Source organism: Dunckerocampus dactyliophorus, chromosome 2 (assembly GCF_027744805.1).
Source record: "Dunckerocampus dactyliophorus isolate RoL2022-P2 chromosome 2, RoL_Ddac_1.1, whole genome shotgun sequence".
NCBI classification, from domain to species: domain Eukaryota; kingdom Metazoa; phylum Chordata; class Actinopteri; order Syngnathiformes; family Syngnathidae; genus Dunckerocampus; species Dunckerocampus dactyliophorus.
In genome coordinates, this window is record NC_072820.1 from 12,639,842 (window position 1) to 12,657,500 (window position 17,659).

The 17,659-nt window shown below is 42.1% G+C and overlaps 3 protein-coding genes across 10 annotated transcripts in view; 2 read left to right on the forward strand and 1 right to left on the reverse strand.

The window, feature by feature from the left end:
• wdr47a (WD repeat domain 47a) overlaps positions 1–4,203 on the forward strand; it is a 19,051-nt gene extending 14,848 nt beyond the window's left edge. For 2 of the 3 annotated variants that reach the window (XM_054766939.1, XM_054766940.1), the window contains 4 exons: positions 596–766; positions 843–974; positions 1,047–1,265; positions 3,171–4,203. In XM_054766939.1, the coding sequence (XP_054622914.1) occupies positions 596–766; positions 843–974; positions 1,047–1,265; positions 3,171–3,313 (665 nt within the window). In that variant the 3' untranslated portion in view covers positions 3,314–4,203. The remainder of the gene's footprint in view (positions 1–595; positions 767–842; positions 975–1,046; positions 1,266–3,170) is intronic. The other variant, XM_054766938.1, reaches the window with a different exon arrangement.
• On the reverse strand, positions 3,153–16,315 carry gpsm2 (G protein signaling modulator 2). 5 transcript variants are annotated; one of them, XM_054766941.1, is made up of 16 exons: positions 16,113–16,315; positions 14,467–14,505; positions 12,322–12,566; positions 9,584–9,805; positions 9,378–9,513; positions 7,904–8,043; positions 7,705–7,828; positions 7,517–7,632; positions 7,281–7,436; positions 7,097–7,205; positions 6,797–6,926; positions 6,573–6,649; positions 6,301–6,492; positions 6,063–6,222; positions 4,898–5,088; positions 3,153–4,715 (listed from the first exon to the last, which is right to left on the reverse strand). In XM_054766941.1, the coding sequence occupies exons 1-16, from the start codon at positions 16,176–16,178 to the stop codon at positions 4,554–4,556; spliced, it is 2,265 nt and encodes a 754-aa protein (XP_054622916.1). In that variant the 5' UTR covers positions 16,179–16,315; the 3' UTR covers positions 3,153–4,553. The 5 variants fall into 5 exon arrangements, with proteins under 5 accessions (XP_054622916.1, XP_054622920.1, XP_054622921.1 ...); XM_054766945.1 differs by lacking the exon at positions 12,322–12,566 and having other exon boundaries at positions 3,156–4,715; positions 16,113–16,191; XM_054766944.1 differs by lacking the exons at positions 12,322–12,566; positions 16,113–16,315 and adding an exon at positions 14,919–15,101 and having other exon boundaries at positions 3,157–4,715.
• The window catches only part of LOC129176666 (uncharacterized), an 18,644-nt gene continuing 9,866 nt past the window's right edge, over positions 8,882–17,659 (forward strand). For both annotated transcript variants that reach the window (XM_054766936.1, XM_054766937.1), the window contains exons 1-5: positions 8,882–9,829; positions 16,095–16,338; positions 16,422–17,341; positions 17,414–17,488; positions 17,568–17,659. The exon at positions 17,568–17,659 is cut by the window's right edge and continues 8 nt beyond it. In XM_054766936.1, coding sequence (XP_054622911.1) covers positions 16,131–16,338; positions 16,422–17,341; positions 17,414–17,488; positions 17,568–17,659 — 1,295 coding nt within the window. In that variant the 5' untranslated portion in view covers positions 8,882–9,829; positions 16,095–16,130. The remainder of the gene's footprint in view (positions 9,830–16,094; positions 16,339–16,421; positions 17,342–17,413; positions 17,489–17,567) is intronic.

Below are 17,659 nucleotides of genomic sequence, written 5' to 3' on the forward strand. Positions count from 1 at the left end.
GACTTAATGCTATTTTCCAAACAGTTCCATGGTCCACAAAAAATGATGTGGCATTTGGCCACCGTATTATATATATATAGCACAAATTGCACAATCATTGTTACTAAGGGTGCCAGATTCAGACTAAAGTAACAATAATTTAACTGGACACGACTAGAAACGACACCACTTTCAACCTCTGATCTGTAAAAATTACATCATACACCTTAAAGAGGCAAAAGGCAGTCAAAATGTACCATTCGCCCATTCTACAGCTGCTCTTCCAGGTTACGCATTTCGCGGATTATGTTGTTTTTGTGTTGATATAAAATACTGTAGCTTTCGGCATAATGTTGAGAGGATGACGAAGAGGTGGTCGATCAACAATCACTTTATTGAAAGGAACAACCACGCCAAAACAGATGTAGTCATGTCGCCACAGCCGTCTCTCCCGCCCTTTTTCTGGCTCGTCCAATCAACAGTGAGGACGCATTTATGGCCTCGGACAGTAAACATTGAAGGCAGGAATGAACGGACATCAACACGGATATTTTCAGAAATGCACATTTCCCCCACTCTGATGTTTAAAAGATGTCCATCCAAAATGTGTCCACAGGCCCAGACTTAGAGTTCAGCATGCATGACGGCACCATCAGGGACTTGGCCTTCATGGAGGGTCCAGAAAGCGGTGGAGCCATCTTGATCAGTGCCGGCGCGGGAGACTGTAACATCTACACCACTGACTGCCAGCGAGGACAGGGCCTGCACGCCCTCAGTGGACACACGGGTAAATACACTTCCACTTCCACCCAATCACGCTTGAGGAGACATATTTGTTGTAAAACATGACTTTATGTGTGCAGGTCACATCTTGTCTCTTTACACGTGGGGAGGCTGGATGATTGCGTCCGGCTCCCAAGACAAGACGGTGCGTTTCTGGGACCTCAGGGTGCCCAGCTGTGTGCGAGTGGTGGGCACCGCCTTCCATGGCTCAGGTACGCGTTACAACAGTGCTTATTTTTGCATACACCTCGGTTTTGTGCCACAACTCTGTCCCTCTTCCACAGGCAGTCCAGTCGCCTCAGTAGCGGTTGACCCGAGTGGGCGTCTCCTAGCAACAGGACAGGAGGACAGCGCCTGCATGCTGTATGACATCAGAGGGGGGCGCATCGTCCAGGTGTACCGCCCGCACGGCAGCGACGTGCGCTCCGTCAGGTTCTCACCCGGCGCACACTATCTGCTCACTGGCTCCTACGACGCCAAGGTCATGGTCACCAACCTGCAAGGTAAAGTCTGATGATGTGTATAAAACTGATGGGTCAGATGGTCATAAATACTAAAAAAAAAAAAAAAAAAGCCCAGTTTTCATCCAAATTTTTTATGTCTGTAAACCTTCCCATATGAACCTCGGGGTTCTCTTTGGGGATGAATCCATTTCCTACCAAACACCGTGTAGTAGAGCGATGAGCAACACTAAATTCTGAAGCCTTTTAGCCTACGCCATGAGATGCGGGCGGAGCATGGCAGCAAAGTTTGACCTCAGTAACAAAACTCTAACTAACGCAGCTCCACAAACCTAAGATCTTGGCCAAAGTCTTTTTATGGCAGGAAAGGTCCAGATCAGAATCCACTAATTGGACAGCTGGTGGGACCCTCCGATATTAGCCCAGCAGTGTCCCTTGGAAAGGTAAAAATTAGCCCCAAAATTGTATGTATTATGCTGGAATTCAGTTGTGTGTCTGTCATGACAGGACGCACAAAGAAGTTGAAAATAAACACAGAAGTCAGATGTTTTGTTTAGTTTTTGTTTTGGTCATGTGTAGACTCCATATACGGCTTAGGTTCCCAAACCAAGAGTACACCCGAGTCAAACAGAGGAATAAAATATGTGAATAAAAATGAAAAACAATTGGTGCCTAACACTCACAATTACGTGTGTGCCTGAACGCCTCACGGCTCAAGGACAACTGAGCAGAAAGGATGAAGTTGTTCATTGCTCCGTGTGCATCATGCGAACTAAGAGGTAGGCTTGATGATTATTTTGTGTGTTAATGTTGAAAAGGTGGAAAATGTATATTTGGTGTTCCAATCCCCGCACGGCACAGCGGTGAAAACGTGTCACTGTGAGTGGGGATTCCCCTGAAAATGTCTTATCGTTGGTTTTGGATGCTGCTTTATCATGCATGATTGTTAAACTTTGCTCTTCAATTTGGTATTAAATGAATATGCAGACTTCAACCACAGCCATCGCGAGTAGACAAAAAAGTGAAGCTCAAATTCAACCCATTCATTCATATGGAAGAATGCCAACATCAAACTGCAATAAAAGATATGTTGGATGATTACTTATCTTCTTCTTAGTGCTCATGTGAAACTATCAAAATGTGACCATGTAAAATACACATTTCTGACCTGGAATTACTAGAAAATTAATAGACCATTTAATTATGTTCAATATTAATTTAATTTAGATAAAAAGGCTTAAAAGGTGTGCAGGAGTAGGAGAGTACATGGCTTCAGGTCAATTGTGTGAAGGGGTACGCAACTGCAAAAGGTTTGGGAAGGATTGATGCAATTTCTGCCAAAGTTGAACCATGTGTACTTGAGGAATGAGCAACAATAAATTCTGAAGCCTTACAGCCTATGCCGTAAGGTATGGCGGAGCATGGCGGCAAATTTTGGCATTTGATATCTGAAATGAAGGTAAAAAGGTAACGAGATGGCAAGTAAAATTTCTGTTTTGTTTTGTTTTGTTTTGTTTTTTTTAAGTAATGTATCTCAGATTTTACAGTATGTAACAAGATAAGCATCAACTATTATTGTTAGTCAAAAACATGTACTTTGTACTTGGGGGTCATGACAGAAAATAATTAAGAACCACGGACAAAACTTCTTGTGGGTGATGAAGGTCAGGCCTTGAAGAGATCCCCATGCCGCTACCCCAAATTAGCGACAGTGCCACCTGGTGGTGACAGAGTGTCTACATCAAATTCAAATTTCAAAATCAAGACAATGAAATTGCCATAAGACCACTCCAGAAGGTGATACGACTAAAAGAACCGTCCCGGCCTGCACCTGTCTTGTGTGTTTTTGTGCTGCCCACTTCAGACAGAAATGTGTAAATGTCAAAACTCTACTCCTTCAAAATGTGGGCGTTATGTACATGATGACTGTGCCGTTTGTTTGTGTAGGTGACCTGACCAAGCAGTTGCCTCAGACTGTGGTGGGCGAGCACGGCGACAAGGTGATCCAGTGTCGATGGCATACCAACGACCTCTCCTTCCTGTCATCCTCTGCCGACCGAACCGTCACGCTGTGGACTCACAACCCATAACTACACGTACACACCCATTTTATCGGGAAAAGACACACTACAACTGCTTCTGCATCCCGCACAAACACATGAAAAGCACATGCTGAACATTCTCACACTGCATCTGTTGTCAGAGCAACGGGCACAAAACACTGGCGGTGGCACACACTCAAATGCAAACACACGTCGTAACTGGTTGCATGCGCTTTTAACAGACAGGACCGAGCTTTTTCATCATAATGGTGCCTTTTTTGAGTTCCAGATCAAATTATGTTAACTCCACATTCCATGTTGTTGTCCCGCATCAGTTTCCTCCAGTTGCTATCGTTTGGGGAGTTATGACTCAGTGTGCAAGCTTTCTGAATCTGTGGCAGCATTTTGCTCTCTGCTGTTGCTTCCCCGTGGGATGTGGCCATGCGTTGCTGTTCAATATGTTTTGTTTTAAAAATGGAATAATCAGTGGGGCTTTTTTTCCCCTGCAGGAGCTGTTAGAAGCCATTGCAATGAAAGATTGTTATAATGCAGTGTCCAAAGGGAATGCTAGTAAATTAAAAAAAACATTTTTTATTTCTGCTGTACTGAGGTAATAGTAGGGGTCAGTGTAGACTTTCAATTGTATGCACAGAAAATTTGAATTAACATATTTATTTTAAAGCCAGTATTTAATTTCTTCACATGTAAAGCACTTTTGTTTGTCCTGATTAATTTTTAAAAATACGTTTAAACAAAACTCCAAACTAATACATACTGTACATTGTCGTATTTATTTTTAGTTGATTGTACAGTTCTTGAAATGCTAGTGTCTCATGTATTAAGCCTGATACTTATTATTTTTTAAGTGATTTAATTTAACTCAAGCTAACAGATTGCTGGTATGTTCAATAAAGTGTCTTTTAATCAAGCTGCTTTTTTTTAATGTGTCAAAAAGCCAGTAAGTAGCTGTGAGAAATATTTATTCCTCCAACCTGACTCTAATACAAAATAGTGTTAATATCATTCTTTAGACAATATTTTGGGCATAGCTTCATAGCTTTTTAAGAGGCTTTTTTTCCCAAAATCAAACAAAAAATCTATGGAGAGAAAGGAAAAAAGGAGGACGGTGTTTGACAAACTCGCAAAAGACATTAATAAACAAATGCAGTTTAAATGCACATGACGTGAAATGACACTATAATGGAGTAAAACGAAGTCCCTCATACCACTGAGAGTTTGTGCAATTAAAGTTCTTTTGTCCATTCTCCAGAGACGCATGATGATGGGTTTAAGTGCTCCGCTCAGCAGGCGGTGGCAGCGTGACGCGCTGCTCGTCCATTCGTTTGGCCTGTGAGCGCATGATGAGGCTGAAGAAGTCCTCGTCAGGCACCGTGGGCCCTCGCACTGGAGGAGGCGGAGGTGCGCTGCGTTGGTCGTCCAAACGGGACCCCTAATTAAATGATAATAAATCATAATGGATTGATTTTAAATAGTGCCTTTTTACAAGGTTCCCAAAGCGCTTCACAATGACATGAACGCATTACTAATTCACTCCTCGGTCACACCCAGGTGGTGGTAATCTACATCTGTAGCTACAGCTTCTAGAAGGAAACTTGATTTTAGTTTTCCCACCTGACACTTGACCAGCATGGCAAAGAAGTCTTCATCAGGCTCTGCGTTGTCGGCGTTGGCCATCAGGTGGCTGAGAACCGCCTGGTTGCTGTTTTCGTTGAGTCTGAGGCCTGGAAGGCTCCCGCCTGCAGCTGAGGAGTCCTCTAACTGCTGGCGTTGGACGCCTGACACGTTGGTGGACTCTGACACAGCTGCAGGAGAACAGAGATGAAATAGTATCCCCTGCTGGCCTGCACTCACCACTGCTTCGCAGCTTTAGTGCTTCGTCGGCTTTACGCATGACATCACATTACTGCAACTTTGCTTTATTTGTGATATATTTCAAGTCTTTCTATTTGTTTCTATAATGCACGTAACAGTTGTCATCAATACCTGGTAGGAGGCGCCTCTGAACGCATTCATTATTCTGTATGACGCATTTACATTGCACTTGTGGATGAGGGCACATAGTGGCAGCTTTGTCTCTGTGGCTTATTTTGAGTGTTTCAATTTATTTCAATAACGCATAATGTTGGTTGTCATTAACAACGGGCAGGGCGAGCAAGGCGCCCCATATGACTTGCGCAAGTGCTTGTGCACGAGTAGACCATGGAGTCTGACTTTGTCGATCATTCTGAGTCTTGCTATTAATTTCTATCTTGTAAGGTGGTGGTTATGAGTAATAACTGGCAGGATAAATCATTGCATACATTTTATGAAACGTCTGACTATTGACTATAGGAGCGAGTAGCGCATTAATTATATAATTATGTTACGTGGCCGTGTATTGATGTGGATTATTTTGAGTCTTCCTATATATTTCTATTATGCTATTCTTTTTATTTTTTATATGGACGGTGGTGGTTATCGTTAATAGCTGGTGGGAAGACATAGGGATGCAATCATTGTATGACTCTCGAATGTGATTGGGCATTAGCAAGCGCACCATGTGCTTTGACTCTGTGGATTACCTTGTCGGTTGTCATTAGTAACTGGCAGGAGGAACAAATGCCCGAGCAAAAGGTGAGCTTTTATTTTGTATATTAAGTTGACTGTAAATATATTCTGTAGTTTTTATTATGCTGAATGCTGTTTATTGTTAACAACTGGTGAGGGGAGCAAGGACAACATGAATTATACGACTTGAGGTGTCACATGTGCCTCAGCACTCGTATGAGTGACTCACATTTCCTGATGACCCTCGGCGGAGACTCTGGTCCTCCGTTAAGCGATAACCTGCTGCCTTTCTCTTGTATGGAGCAGCGCTGGTCATCCATGCGGTTGCTCTGGAAACGGCTGAGCAGGTCAAAGAAGCCCTCATCTCCAAGCATGTCAGGACTCGATCGCTACGTAGCAAACCAAAACCAGCTATCAGATGGGATGGGAGTGCCGGTGTGAGTGTGGAAGTTGTCAGGTGTGCCAACCTTGTGCGGTCCATGTGTGGGCATCTGGCTGGTGTCCAGTGTGTTACTGGTGTCCTGGAGGACTTTACTGGAGCCACCCGTCTTGAACTTCTTTCCACGCAGACGAGTGACGAAAAACAACTTGGAGGAGCTCTTGGTGAGGGGGGGTTTGCTGGTTTGTTTGCTCAGGATGTCACTGTTCCACTTCTGAACCTACAGTGCACACACATTCACTTGTCATTGCAGGAAAAAGTCACGGCAAACAAAAGGAGCTTAAAGATAATGAAGCATACGTTCATCTTGTCAGGCGTGAGCTTCATCAGCTCGAGGTTCTCCATGCTGTGTCTCCTGCTCATCCTGGGTCTTGCCCCTATAACACACACACACACACGCTATTATGATGGCTGCTCTTTAATATCTTTATTAAAATACACTACCAGTCAAACGTTTGGACACACTTCCTCATGCTATTGAATGAGAAAGTGTGTCCCAACCTTTGACTGGTAGTGTAGCTCACCTTGTATTTTGTAGTCCATGTCTTTACTCTCTGTCAAGGTGGAGTTATTAGTGCTATAGCTCAGACCCAACACTGTCTGCAGGTCTGACACGTTCATACGAGCCGTCAGCTCGCCACTCCTGTCTCCAGTCTGGAAACACGACACACACAATATCAGAAGCTGAGGAATTATTGGACTATTTTGTATCTATAACATATTTTTGATCATAATATAACACATACAAATCCCACAACATTAGGTACATGTAATAAATTTGCAAATATAGCAATGCTTAGTTTTGACTATCACAGAGGTGTTACCTCTTTGCAGATCTCCAGGTGTTTCTCTGCAAAGTGCATGGCTTGGTCATGGTTACCCAGAGCAGTGTGAGCGTTTCCAAGACTCCAACAGGCGCGACCTTCCCCAATCCTGCACAAACACACACGCACGACATTTAAGCACAGTCACAGCGAATTATGATTGCTATGCGGAGAGTGTGTGTACCGATCGTTGAGGTCCTGTGCTATGATGAGGTGTTTAAGGTGGTAGTCGATAGCTCTCTCATAGTCCTGCAGCAGAGTGTATGTGTTGCCCAGACTGTAGCAAGCCTGAGCCTCCACTGCACGGTCTTTTAACTGCCTCGCCAGCTGTAGCGTCCTCCTAAACAACGTGGAGAGAAGACATTTAAATGCAACACAGATTGAAGCTTATCAGCCCATCGCAAGTGGAGTCAGGCTTACTTGTAATGCTCTGCTGCGACTTCAAACTCCCCTAAAAAAATGTAAGCGTTGCCCAAGTTGCAGTAAGCACGTCTCTCTGCCGAGCGGTCGCCAAACTCCTTGGCTATGAGCAGACGCTGCGGACGGAATCGTTCAGATGAGGCTCACGCGCCAGATTTGTGTGTTTTGCAGCGTACCGCGACTCTCACCTGCTCATGAGATGCCACGGCTTTCCGAAAGTTCCCCAGCAAGTAGTGCGTGTTGCCGAGGTTGCCGCAGGTTCGACCCTGAGCGGCCCGATCGCCAAGCTCCTTCACGAGCACCAAGTTGGCCCTGAAATTATACGCAGGAACAGAAATGACTAGCTGGACGATGCATGTGCTAGAATACGCAGAGGTGGTGACTTACTCGTAATATTCAGATGCCTTCTTCAGTGCCATCATGACGTCTTCTGGGAAGTCACCAGGCTCAGCTCCACTCCAACAAATACTTTTCCCTTTAGAGTGGTACACATTCCCAAAGTTGTAGAGCGCTCGCGCCTGCCCCACCTAAAACACACAAAGCGAACAGTTATTATGTTTTAACTCCATGAGCGCCTGAACGCCTCACAGCGCAGAGAATCAGTCAGAGCAGAAAGAAGGAAAGAGACAGAGCATCAAATTCTTTATAGCTCTGTGTGTTATATGAACAAGTAAGTAAGTTTGATAATTATGATGTCCATTAAGAGTGTTCAATCTTGAAGATTTAATTTATATTGATGTTCCAATCAACTGTCAATGAATGTGCGTGTCAGGATGAGAGAGTGAGTGGGGAGTGCCCCAAAATGAGGCTTTATCGCTGGTTGTATGTATTTTTGTACTTTGGATACTGCTTTATCAGGTTTGGTAAACCTTCCCTTTCAATTTGGTATCAAATTAATATGCAGACTCAAATCATAGCGATTGCAAGTGAACAAAAGCTGCTCAAGTTTAACCCATTCAAACAGAAGCATCCCAACATCTGGCTGAAATAAATGATATGTAGGACGAATACTTATCCATTTATCAGTGCTCATGTAAAACTTTTGTCAACATTTGACCATGCAAAATACACATTTTTTTAACCACAATTGCTTACTTACTATAAAATTAATCAATTAATCATGTTCAATATTTAAAATTAATGAAGATTTACAAAGGTTTATGTTTTTAAAGTGTGCAGGAGCAATGGGCTTCAAGTGAAATGTCTGAAGGGCTACGCAATTGTTAAACGTTTGGGAACCACTGCATTACGCTAAACTACTTAAAGATTGTACACTGTCCCCTTGTTTCCCAGTGAACCTAAACGCCTCACAAAAAGCCACGTGATAATAGCGCTCTTTTCTTATTCGTCAGCGGAGGGCGCAAAAATACAAACAGGAAGTTGTGTGGTACGTAGTTGTGAGTGAAGATTAGCATTAATAAACACTGGTCTTTGTTGACAACTTTGATACATTTCTAGGCTCTTTACAGGGCTACACTAGTACACTAGGCACACTAGTAAATATTCAATTGCAACTTTAAAGCGACAAAGGGGGCAAATTATGCTCCTTCACTGAGAGAAGACGAGCAAAATTGCATACGTTAAAGCGAAGACACGTTCGGTAAGTCACTAGTACCATCTATCAATCGAACAGGCTTGAGTACCCCTGCAAATATCCAGCTTGGCTTTTAAGGAGACGTCTTCAGCTACCTTTGCTAATGATAAGTCCACGTATAATGGTGTGGTATATACATATTATACATTGAAAAGTGGGCCAATTTAGATATATAAATCGAAAATAAGTAAAAGTTTTCCCACTACATAAAGTCAATTTATGATTTACACTTAACCTGTAAAATAAATGTATTATTGTGAGGAATACCTTGTCGCTGAGGTCCCTCGCAATGTCCAAGTGCCTCTGACAGCACACCACAGCCTCATCAAACCTTCCCAGCACTTTTAGTGTGTTCCCAAGATTCCCGCTGGCTTTGGCTTCTCCCAGCAGATCGCCAATGGTCCTACACGACAACATGTTGGGACCACATCTAGATCTAATGAGGATGGCTTTGGATGGTGTCGTTGAACAACCTGGTCAAGGTGAGGTCGTGTCGGTGGAATTCCAGCGCCTTGGTGTAGTCGTGCAGGTGGAAGTAGGCGTTTCCCAGCTGGCTGTAGATGGCACTGAGCACCTGCAGGTCTTCCGTGCCCACCTGGATGGCCGCTTCGAAGAAGGAGACACCCGCTCTGTAGTCGCCCACCTTGCAGAGTCGCTCGCCTTCCAGTGCCAGCTCCAGGCAGGACACCTCCATCCTGCAGTGCACAGAAGATAAAAAGGTACAGTTTTGACTGGGTAAATTTATTGGATAAAGGTTGCAAAGTGCTGTCACAATCGCAAAAGACTTGTAGAACTGAGTGACAAAGTATTTCACAGTGAAAGCCTTCAGCAGAGGATGTTGTTTCACTGCTTCCTTCCACCTAAAGAGAACAATGGATGTGAGCTGCTGATTTGTTTGTTATTGTAGGTCCCACATCCCTTTGGCTTTGGCTTTGTTAAAAGGTCCAAACTGCTGATTTGGACTGTTTTTCACCTAGATGTATCACAAAGATGTGATCATAATGAAAGTGGAGCAGACTAACCACGCCTCACAGTCACATGTGATAAACACTTGAAGGCCACCTAAACAATGGCTTCAGTCTTATCTGCACATGGATTAACATCAGATTAGGCAGTGCATTCATGCAAAGCTGAATTGTTATGCAGGAAAGTCAGTCTACTGTTGCAAATACATTAAAAACACATCTTTTTTCAGCTTCTTTTCCCCCTGATCGTCTAGCTAAAGGTCACGTAAATCACAGTAGCAAGGCTCTAACTTGCACACCATTGATGATTTAGTCCAGTGAATGTGATGCATACCAGCCTACCTGCAGTGTTTTCTTGACTTACAACAACAGCAAATGGTGTATCTGGGAGGCATCTACTGAGCTTTCCACTGCAAGAACATCCAGGCTGTGGGAGAGGTGACCTCAGACCTACTCAAACATCCTAGAGAGACAACCTTTGCTCTCATATTCTGACGTCAGAGTTATTAAAGACATGGAAAACCCTGAAGGAGACATGCGTGTGACACCGTCACCGTGTTAAGCCTAAATGCAACAGCCGAGTCAGCGTTTTCTTGGCTCATCCGCTTTCTCTCAAGCTCTCTCCTCTGACCTGGTCACCTGAGATTACAGCAGCAGGAGTACGGCAGATTACAGATCGGACGAGTGCTGATTTAAGTACATTTTATGTCAGGCAGATGCAGCAGTCTAATGGAATCAATTAATTCATCCTGACTCTACCGTGCCCCCCACCATCCAAATATTGTGGACACACACAAAGCAAGCAAGTGATGAATATTTCAGGGCTTGTTAAGTATTGAAGGCAGCTAGGGCAGGTAAATAGAGATGGCGCTGGTCGTGTCTTCTGGGAAAATTCCCCCTCCACTAAAGCCAATACACTTACTGGAAAACGAATGAACGAAAAATGCATGATAACCACAATGTATCCCGAAGGGCATCTTATAGACTTTTCTCCTTTTTTTTCTGAAAAACTTTTTTTTTTCTTGTGTTTTCTAAAAACACAAGATAGAGTGGAGTTGCAACCTTGTTATTTCTACACCATTTGGTATTAAATCAGCCTCATTTTAACCTGATATTGTCCTTAACCTACATATAGGTCTTGGGGACACTTTCACATCATTCAGAATGAGAAAGTGTCTCCAAACTGTATATGCAGTAGCTTCACAAGCGTGTCTGTATATTTATTTAATGTTTATTTTGATACAAAGATGGGCTTTGAGTAAATATGCTCAAATTACTATTCAATCAATTCATTGATAGTATAATATTTTTATATACATTTTACATGGCGGAAAAAACAAAGTAAAGTTTGTATACATGAATTATTACAGCAGTTAAATGACAAATAGCTGATGTTACTTCTTCAGACAGCAAAGTAGAGTCAACAGCATCTCTGCTGGTGCACTCCATTCTGCTGACGCGGGACGCAATACGCGGTTAAGCAATAATCAGCAGTACACAATTGACTGAATACTTATTATATCCATCACTAGTTTTTACATATTTATTATGTCGTTGTGAAGTCATGTGTTAAATTCTTCTAAATCAGGGGTGTCAAACGCGTTTTCAATGAGGGCCACATCGAGGTTATGGCTGCCTGCAGAGGAGCACGGATGGATAAAATGCTTTGAAATGAGAAGTGAAGTGAGATTGACAAGGTGTCAAGTAGACGTTCAAGTACAGTATTTGTATTTGACAACAAAAGATGATTGGGATATCTTGTTGTATGAACCGATTATATTAAAGTTTAGAACAACTGCACGTACTACCATTTTTTTTTCTGTCAAAATGAAAGAATAAATACATTTAGAAAGAAAAAGGTGAAGTGCATGATGGACACACATTATTCCCAGGCTTTCATGGGCCACATAAAATGACGTGGCGGGCTCTGCATAGTGGTGAAGGTGGTAAATTGCAGTTTCAATTCTGCCAACATTTTTTAAAAAGTTTTAACAAAATTTTTAAAAAGTTCTTTGGAGGTTTACTTTACATGCAACGGTACTCATTTTAATTATGCTATAGGCTTATAGAGGAATTTAGGTTAGAGTTTCACTTACCAGGCAGGACAAATAGGGTTGTTTGTCTTGTGTCATAAAAATAATCCCTGCCCAATCTTACATAACAAGCATTTAAATAGTTTAATTAATAAATGCTATTATTTTTTTATTTGTACAAGTATTTTTACTTGACAGTGGAGAGGCTCCTACCTGTAGCGGACATTGAAGGACTGATCCTCAGCTTGTGTGCTAATCACTGAGCCACTGGTATCCATTGAAGTGCATAATATGAGGGAAAATCCCAATTTAGTTCCTGACAAAATGGTTGCGTTGAAAAAATAAAGCAACTGCAGACAAAGAAAAAGGTGAAAAAGTCTGCTGAAGAAGAGGCCAGTTAAGATTCCACTGGGCTGCTTTTGTGTGTTTTGCCCCTCAGTCTCCCTCTCGGTGTCCCTCTGTAGAGAGAATACAAGATGCTGTGTGTGAAGCCTCTTTCTGGCCATGCGATGCCATGGCAACACACACTAAACAGCGGCGTGCAAGAGCAGAGTGAGGCGAGACGAAAGAGGATGGGGGATAGCATGGGCCAGCTGTCAATCAAAGGCAAGTTGATGAAGTCTAGTGTTGCAAGCTACAAGGTGAGCCGGTGATGTAAAAAGACTTCGGAAAAGTCCAGACTTTGTTCCAAAAGGTGGAAAAAAAGCATGTGTGAACCACCTAAAAATAAAACTCATTTCTCCATGAGGTCATACATACAAGCAACACCAAGCGCACCCCCAAATGGAACCCGCCAGCCCCTTACCCTCCGCACTTAGCACTCAAGAAAGTTGCAGTTGCCAGCATTTTGGTAAAGTTTAAAAATGTAATTCAGGAAATTACTCATGATAAAACAGGAAAATGGTGTCTGTGTGGTGTCTCGCTGCCACATTGTATTGTATTGTATTGTACTTTATTTATCCCACAGCAGGGAAATTCACTTGAGTGCACATGTGTCTATGGGAAAAGTAGTCTTCAAAGGAGGTAAATGTAACCTTAATTGTTCATTTAGCCCATTTAGTCATATGCAGTTGCAACTGTTTTATGCATGTAAAACTACAATTAGAAGCTGATGACTTCATAGACATCATCAACCACTAAAAACATCATAGTCACCGTCAATTCCGGTTGCCATTTTGTTCCCTAGCTAATAGGATGCTAACAAGGAAAGATGTTTTCTGATCAAAAAATATATTAAGAATACAAATGGACTCACAGTGTATTAACTCATTCAATCCCAGCCATTTTTCAAAAGACAACCCTTTCAGTAACGGCCATTTTAGACGATTTTGACTGATCTGTCAAGGCACACAGAATATTGTGCTTTACGGCTATATAAACATGGAACCTACCAAAAGAATGATTAGACTCCCATCATTCGTCAGAAAAAAAAGTTTCTTTCTACCTTTTTCTATTCTTTAGTAATCAGCAGTGGAACATAGGTAAGCTTCAGGAAAATATCAGTTCCTGACTAGAAAAGGGAGAAAACCAACTTTTTGTGAAAAGATACATTTCAAGCATAACTTTAACTTTGACAGAAATACTTCTTGCTATTGTGACAGCTCAAATATCTAAACAACTATACCAACATAAAACAAAAATGGGTTGTTTTACATCAAAATAATGTATTTACCAATATAAAACCATGAACTATTTCCAATTTTCACATTTGGAACTGAACTATGTGTGTGTGCGTGCGTGCATTAAAATTTCCCTACAATGCGTAACGTTCTGCACGCTCCAATCCTCCATGCTCTCTCACTTACATCTGCATCTGAACAATAAGAGCCTCATGCAAACAGTTTTGAGGAGGGCACCTTTTCCACCATTGTATGCCAAATGGGTGTGTTGCTGACTGACTTGTACTCAAAGCTGATGTTTGTGGACATGACTGGCTTTGAGCAATGTTTGATTAACTAAGAACACGCTCACTACACTATGTTCGATACGCATGCACAATCCACGTTTAACACAATACACGTCTAAGATGAGAGGGGTGAAATATTAAATTGAAACAGAGCAGCACCATATCAACTAAATTGCTTCCTGTGGCATTCAAAACGGAGCATTACTAACTTTCTTGTTGATACAGCTCTTGTGTCGGACCTCATTAGATTGTGCAAGTCCAGTAAGTGTATGTTGACCTGAGACTCCAAGCTGAAGTCAATTACCGCCCCTTACAGCAAAATCCAAATATGACGTCAACCAAAACACACATAAAAGATGCAAGCATGTTAAAAAATTAACCCCTGCAACCCTACCAAGGACAAGCGGCATAGAAAATGATTAAATGGAAACATCTAATCAAGACATACTGACCTGTAATTTTTGCACACTGGCGCAGGAAATCTGGTAACCCTACAAGGAAGACAAGTGGAACCATGACTAATTTTACATTTCTGTCTTTGCTCCATATTTATTCACACTAAAAGCTTGATTAACTAGTACCCCTTATAGTACGGATGACATTTGATGATATAACCTTGAAAAAAGATGTATATTCGGCATATTATAAATCTCACGATTACATCACGGTGTAATAATCCTCTGTAAAAATAACGTTATTCCAACTATTTCAAACATTATTCTGGGAGACTTTCATCACGTCACAGGTAACCGTAAAACGTCAGTAAATCGTGAAAACGACCATTACTAGAAGTTTTATTGTACAAATGAACATAAACACAGAATCAATCGGAATTGATGTCGTGTCTATTACGGTGTCAACGCTGGTTTATGATGCCACATTAGCTTATTAGCCTAAAACTTACGTGAGTCGATCCAGTTCGAAGGGTATTCTCTTTCTCTATCACTTTGTTATAATAATAAACTCCATTCCGGTGTAATGAAGGTTTTTTTTATAAGTTATGAAAGACTATTTGATCGCCATAGTTAGTTACGTTTGGTAGAACTTCGACGAGTGGGTTTAAAAGAAAGGCTGGCTTTGCCCTATAGTTGTGTCGTGTGTTTTGGTCCAAGCAGCCAATTAGAGGGTGGAATTCAAAGACAGCCGCGCCCAGGACTGCAGCCATTGGTCGCCAAGAATATTTGAATAGAACGAAGTGATGACTGTGTAGTAAACCATTTTCATTGTGTTATGAGGTGTAATCTACAATTGAATCACGATGAATTAATTGTATTAGTTTGAATTAACCCTATTATGTCTGTAGAGGGAATTCTAAGGAGAACGTCTGCTGTGTTAGAAGTTTTTCTGTTAGTTCAATATCACACAGTATGTTATAATAAAGTGAGAATAATAGATTATAATATGTATTATTGTATACGATTATACTCATATTTAAATAAATATATAAATAAAGGTTCCAAAATTTTCCTTTTTGCTAATGGTAAAAAAAATAATAAATTAATCGTCACTTCCACTATCGTTACTAAGCAACCGGACGCCTCAATGCGGACAGTCTGGATCCAGATGGACAACGCTGCCGTGTTGTGCAATATTAATGACAGTGCAGAAACACAACCTGTTCAAGAAAGCATATGTCAAGACAGGAAGGGAGAGAAGGTCTGTACTTATACTTATTGCTGGAGAGGTGAAGCGTGGTTGCAACCAGGAATATTTTTAAACTTTTAACAATTTTGACAGCCCGGAAAGACCTATTACGTGAGTACCCATGGATACCTTTTGACATGTGAGTGACATGTACGTGACTTCCTGATCATGTAACAGTTAATGCAACATGCAAGGCTTAATTACTTCAATTCATTTGCGATTTTTGTTTTATTCGATTAACATTTCTCCCGTTTTTTCTTTTCAAATGTTTCAAATGTACCTGTTTACATATTAACATCGTAAAATCACCTGCATTGTTACATATAATTACAGTGCTGTACTTACAATTCACTAACACAAATAACATGTTGATTCATGTGGTGAAATAGTGGTAAATTGGTTATATGATATTAACTTGTTACTTTGTGACACATAGGTTATGTCAAAGACTTACCTGTACCGTCAGTGAGTCATGGAGGGGGAACCAGAGGATTCTGATGATGACGTACAGGGGGAGCATAAGACCACTGTATTGTGGGAAAAGCGTATCCAGCAGAGCATCGTGGTGGACCTCAGCGAGGATGAAAGCCTCCGCCTCAGTGATCTGCAGGCATCTTCCTTAGATTTCCATTTCTCGAAGGTGGAGTCTGCAGGGTCAGAGGCCAGTGTCCATCTCAAGGGTGAGTCTCATTGTCAACCACATCACTTGAGAAAGAATGAGAGTGAATGAGAATGACGTAATTGCTAATTTGGTTGTTTGCAGAAAGTACTGAGCTATCAACAGGGGATGATAAGTCCTCAGGTTCCGGTGTTGTCAGTAGTGAGAAGCTCGTATCACACAAGAGTGGCATCTTGCAAAGACACACCATGCAAGATGAGGAGACCCTGCACCAAGAGTATGAAGACCCTGGGCAGAATACCAGCGATGAGGATCAGGAGGACCTTCCTTATGACGAAGAGCTTGGCAGCCTTTACTTCACTCACATGGTTGGTTCTAAGAGCAATGTGACATCTGATGGAAAACAAAGTACAACTGGTCTACAATCGTCTGAAAATGTGGATAAACAAGCAACTTTATCTCAAGAGGATGCCAGAAAGCACAATGATGTCGCCCCAACATGCATTTGTCCTCCAGTTGACGTTAACCAGCTGCTGCTGCGACATCTCGCCCGAGAGGAGTGGCTGCAGACAGGAAGGCCGATTGAAGCCGAGACACTGCCGGAGGTGTCCCTGCTGGAGAGTGTAGATGACATTCTCTGTAGTCCATCAGCATACAACAACACTGCAGCGCTGAGCAATATTTCTGAGAGAGAGAACAGTTTATCAAAAAGTGCACATTTAGAGGAGGCTAATCTTGACAGGACTAATCTTGATTACAAAGTGTGTGATGTTCACACCCAGAAAGTCCCACATTTGCACAGGTCTTTTAGTGACCTAAAGTACGGCCAAGGTCAAGTCCATTACCCACTCCCTGACTTCTCCAAGGTAGCTCCCAAGGTGAAAATCCCAAAGGGTCCCTCCAGTGGTACAGCCAGGCCTGTTCCCAGCCCTATGATCAAAACCCAGTCCTCCCCGGGGATGTTAGAGCTAATCAGCAGAGTTCTAGAGGATTCAGGCCGGCCTTCAGAGAATCCTCAACACATACATCAGCTTACTGGTCCTACAACAATGCATCACCTGCAGGTGCAATGCATCTCAACTATTTCTACCGTCTTCCTTGTACTCTATGATGAATGCTTTCTTTATTCTCTTTAGGATGAATATGATAAGTTACTAACCGAATACACAGAAGCTGATAATCTCAGAGATAAGATCAGGCTGGGAACCAATGTAAGTAAAGTTGCAATAAAGGGCACATCTTTGTGATCAAATTAAATTTTGCTCTTTGAAAATGATGCTGTTTTTGCAGCCCTCTTCAGACTTTTGCATCGAGAACTATGAAGGCGATCCAGGAAATCTAAGTGAGGGAAGCCATGTTGGACCGCTAGCTCCTCGCATTCC

Excerpts from the sequence above, each read along its gene's own strand:
- gpsm2 (XM_054766941.1), bottom strand. The coding sequence starts at position 16,178 with ATGCTCCCCCTGTACGTCATCATCAGAATCCTCTGGTTCCCCCTCCAT. Across the intron at positions 7,829-7,903 it reads AAGGCATCTGAATATTACGA|GGCCAACTTGGTGCTCGTGA; the intron begins GTAAGTCACCAC and ends GTATAATTTCAG. Across the intron at positions 6,650-6,796 it reads CATGGACTACAAAATACAAG|GGGCAAGACCCAGGATGAGC; the intron begins GTGAGCTACACT and ends TGTGTGTTATAG.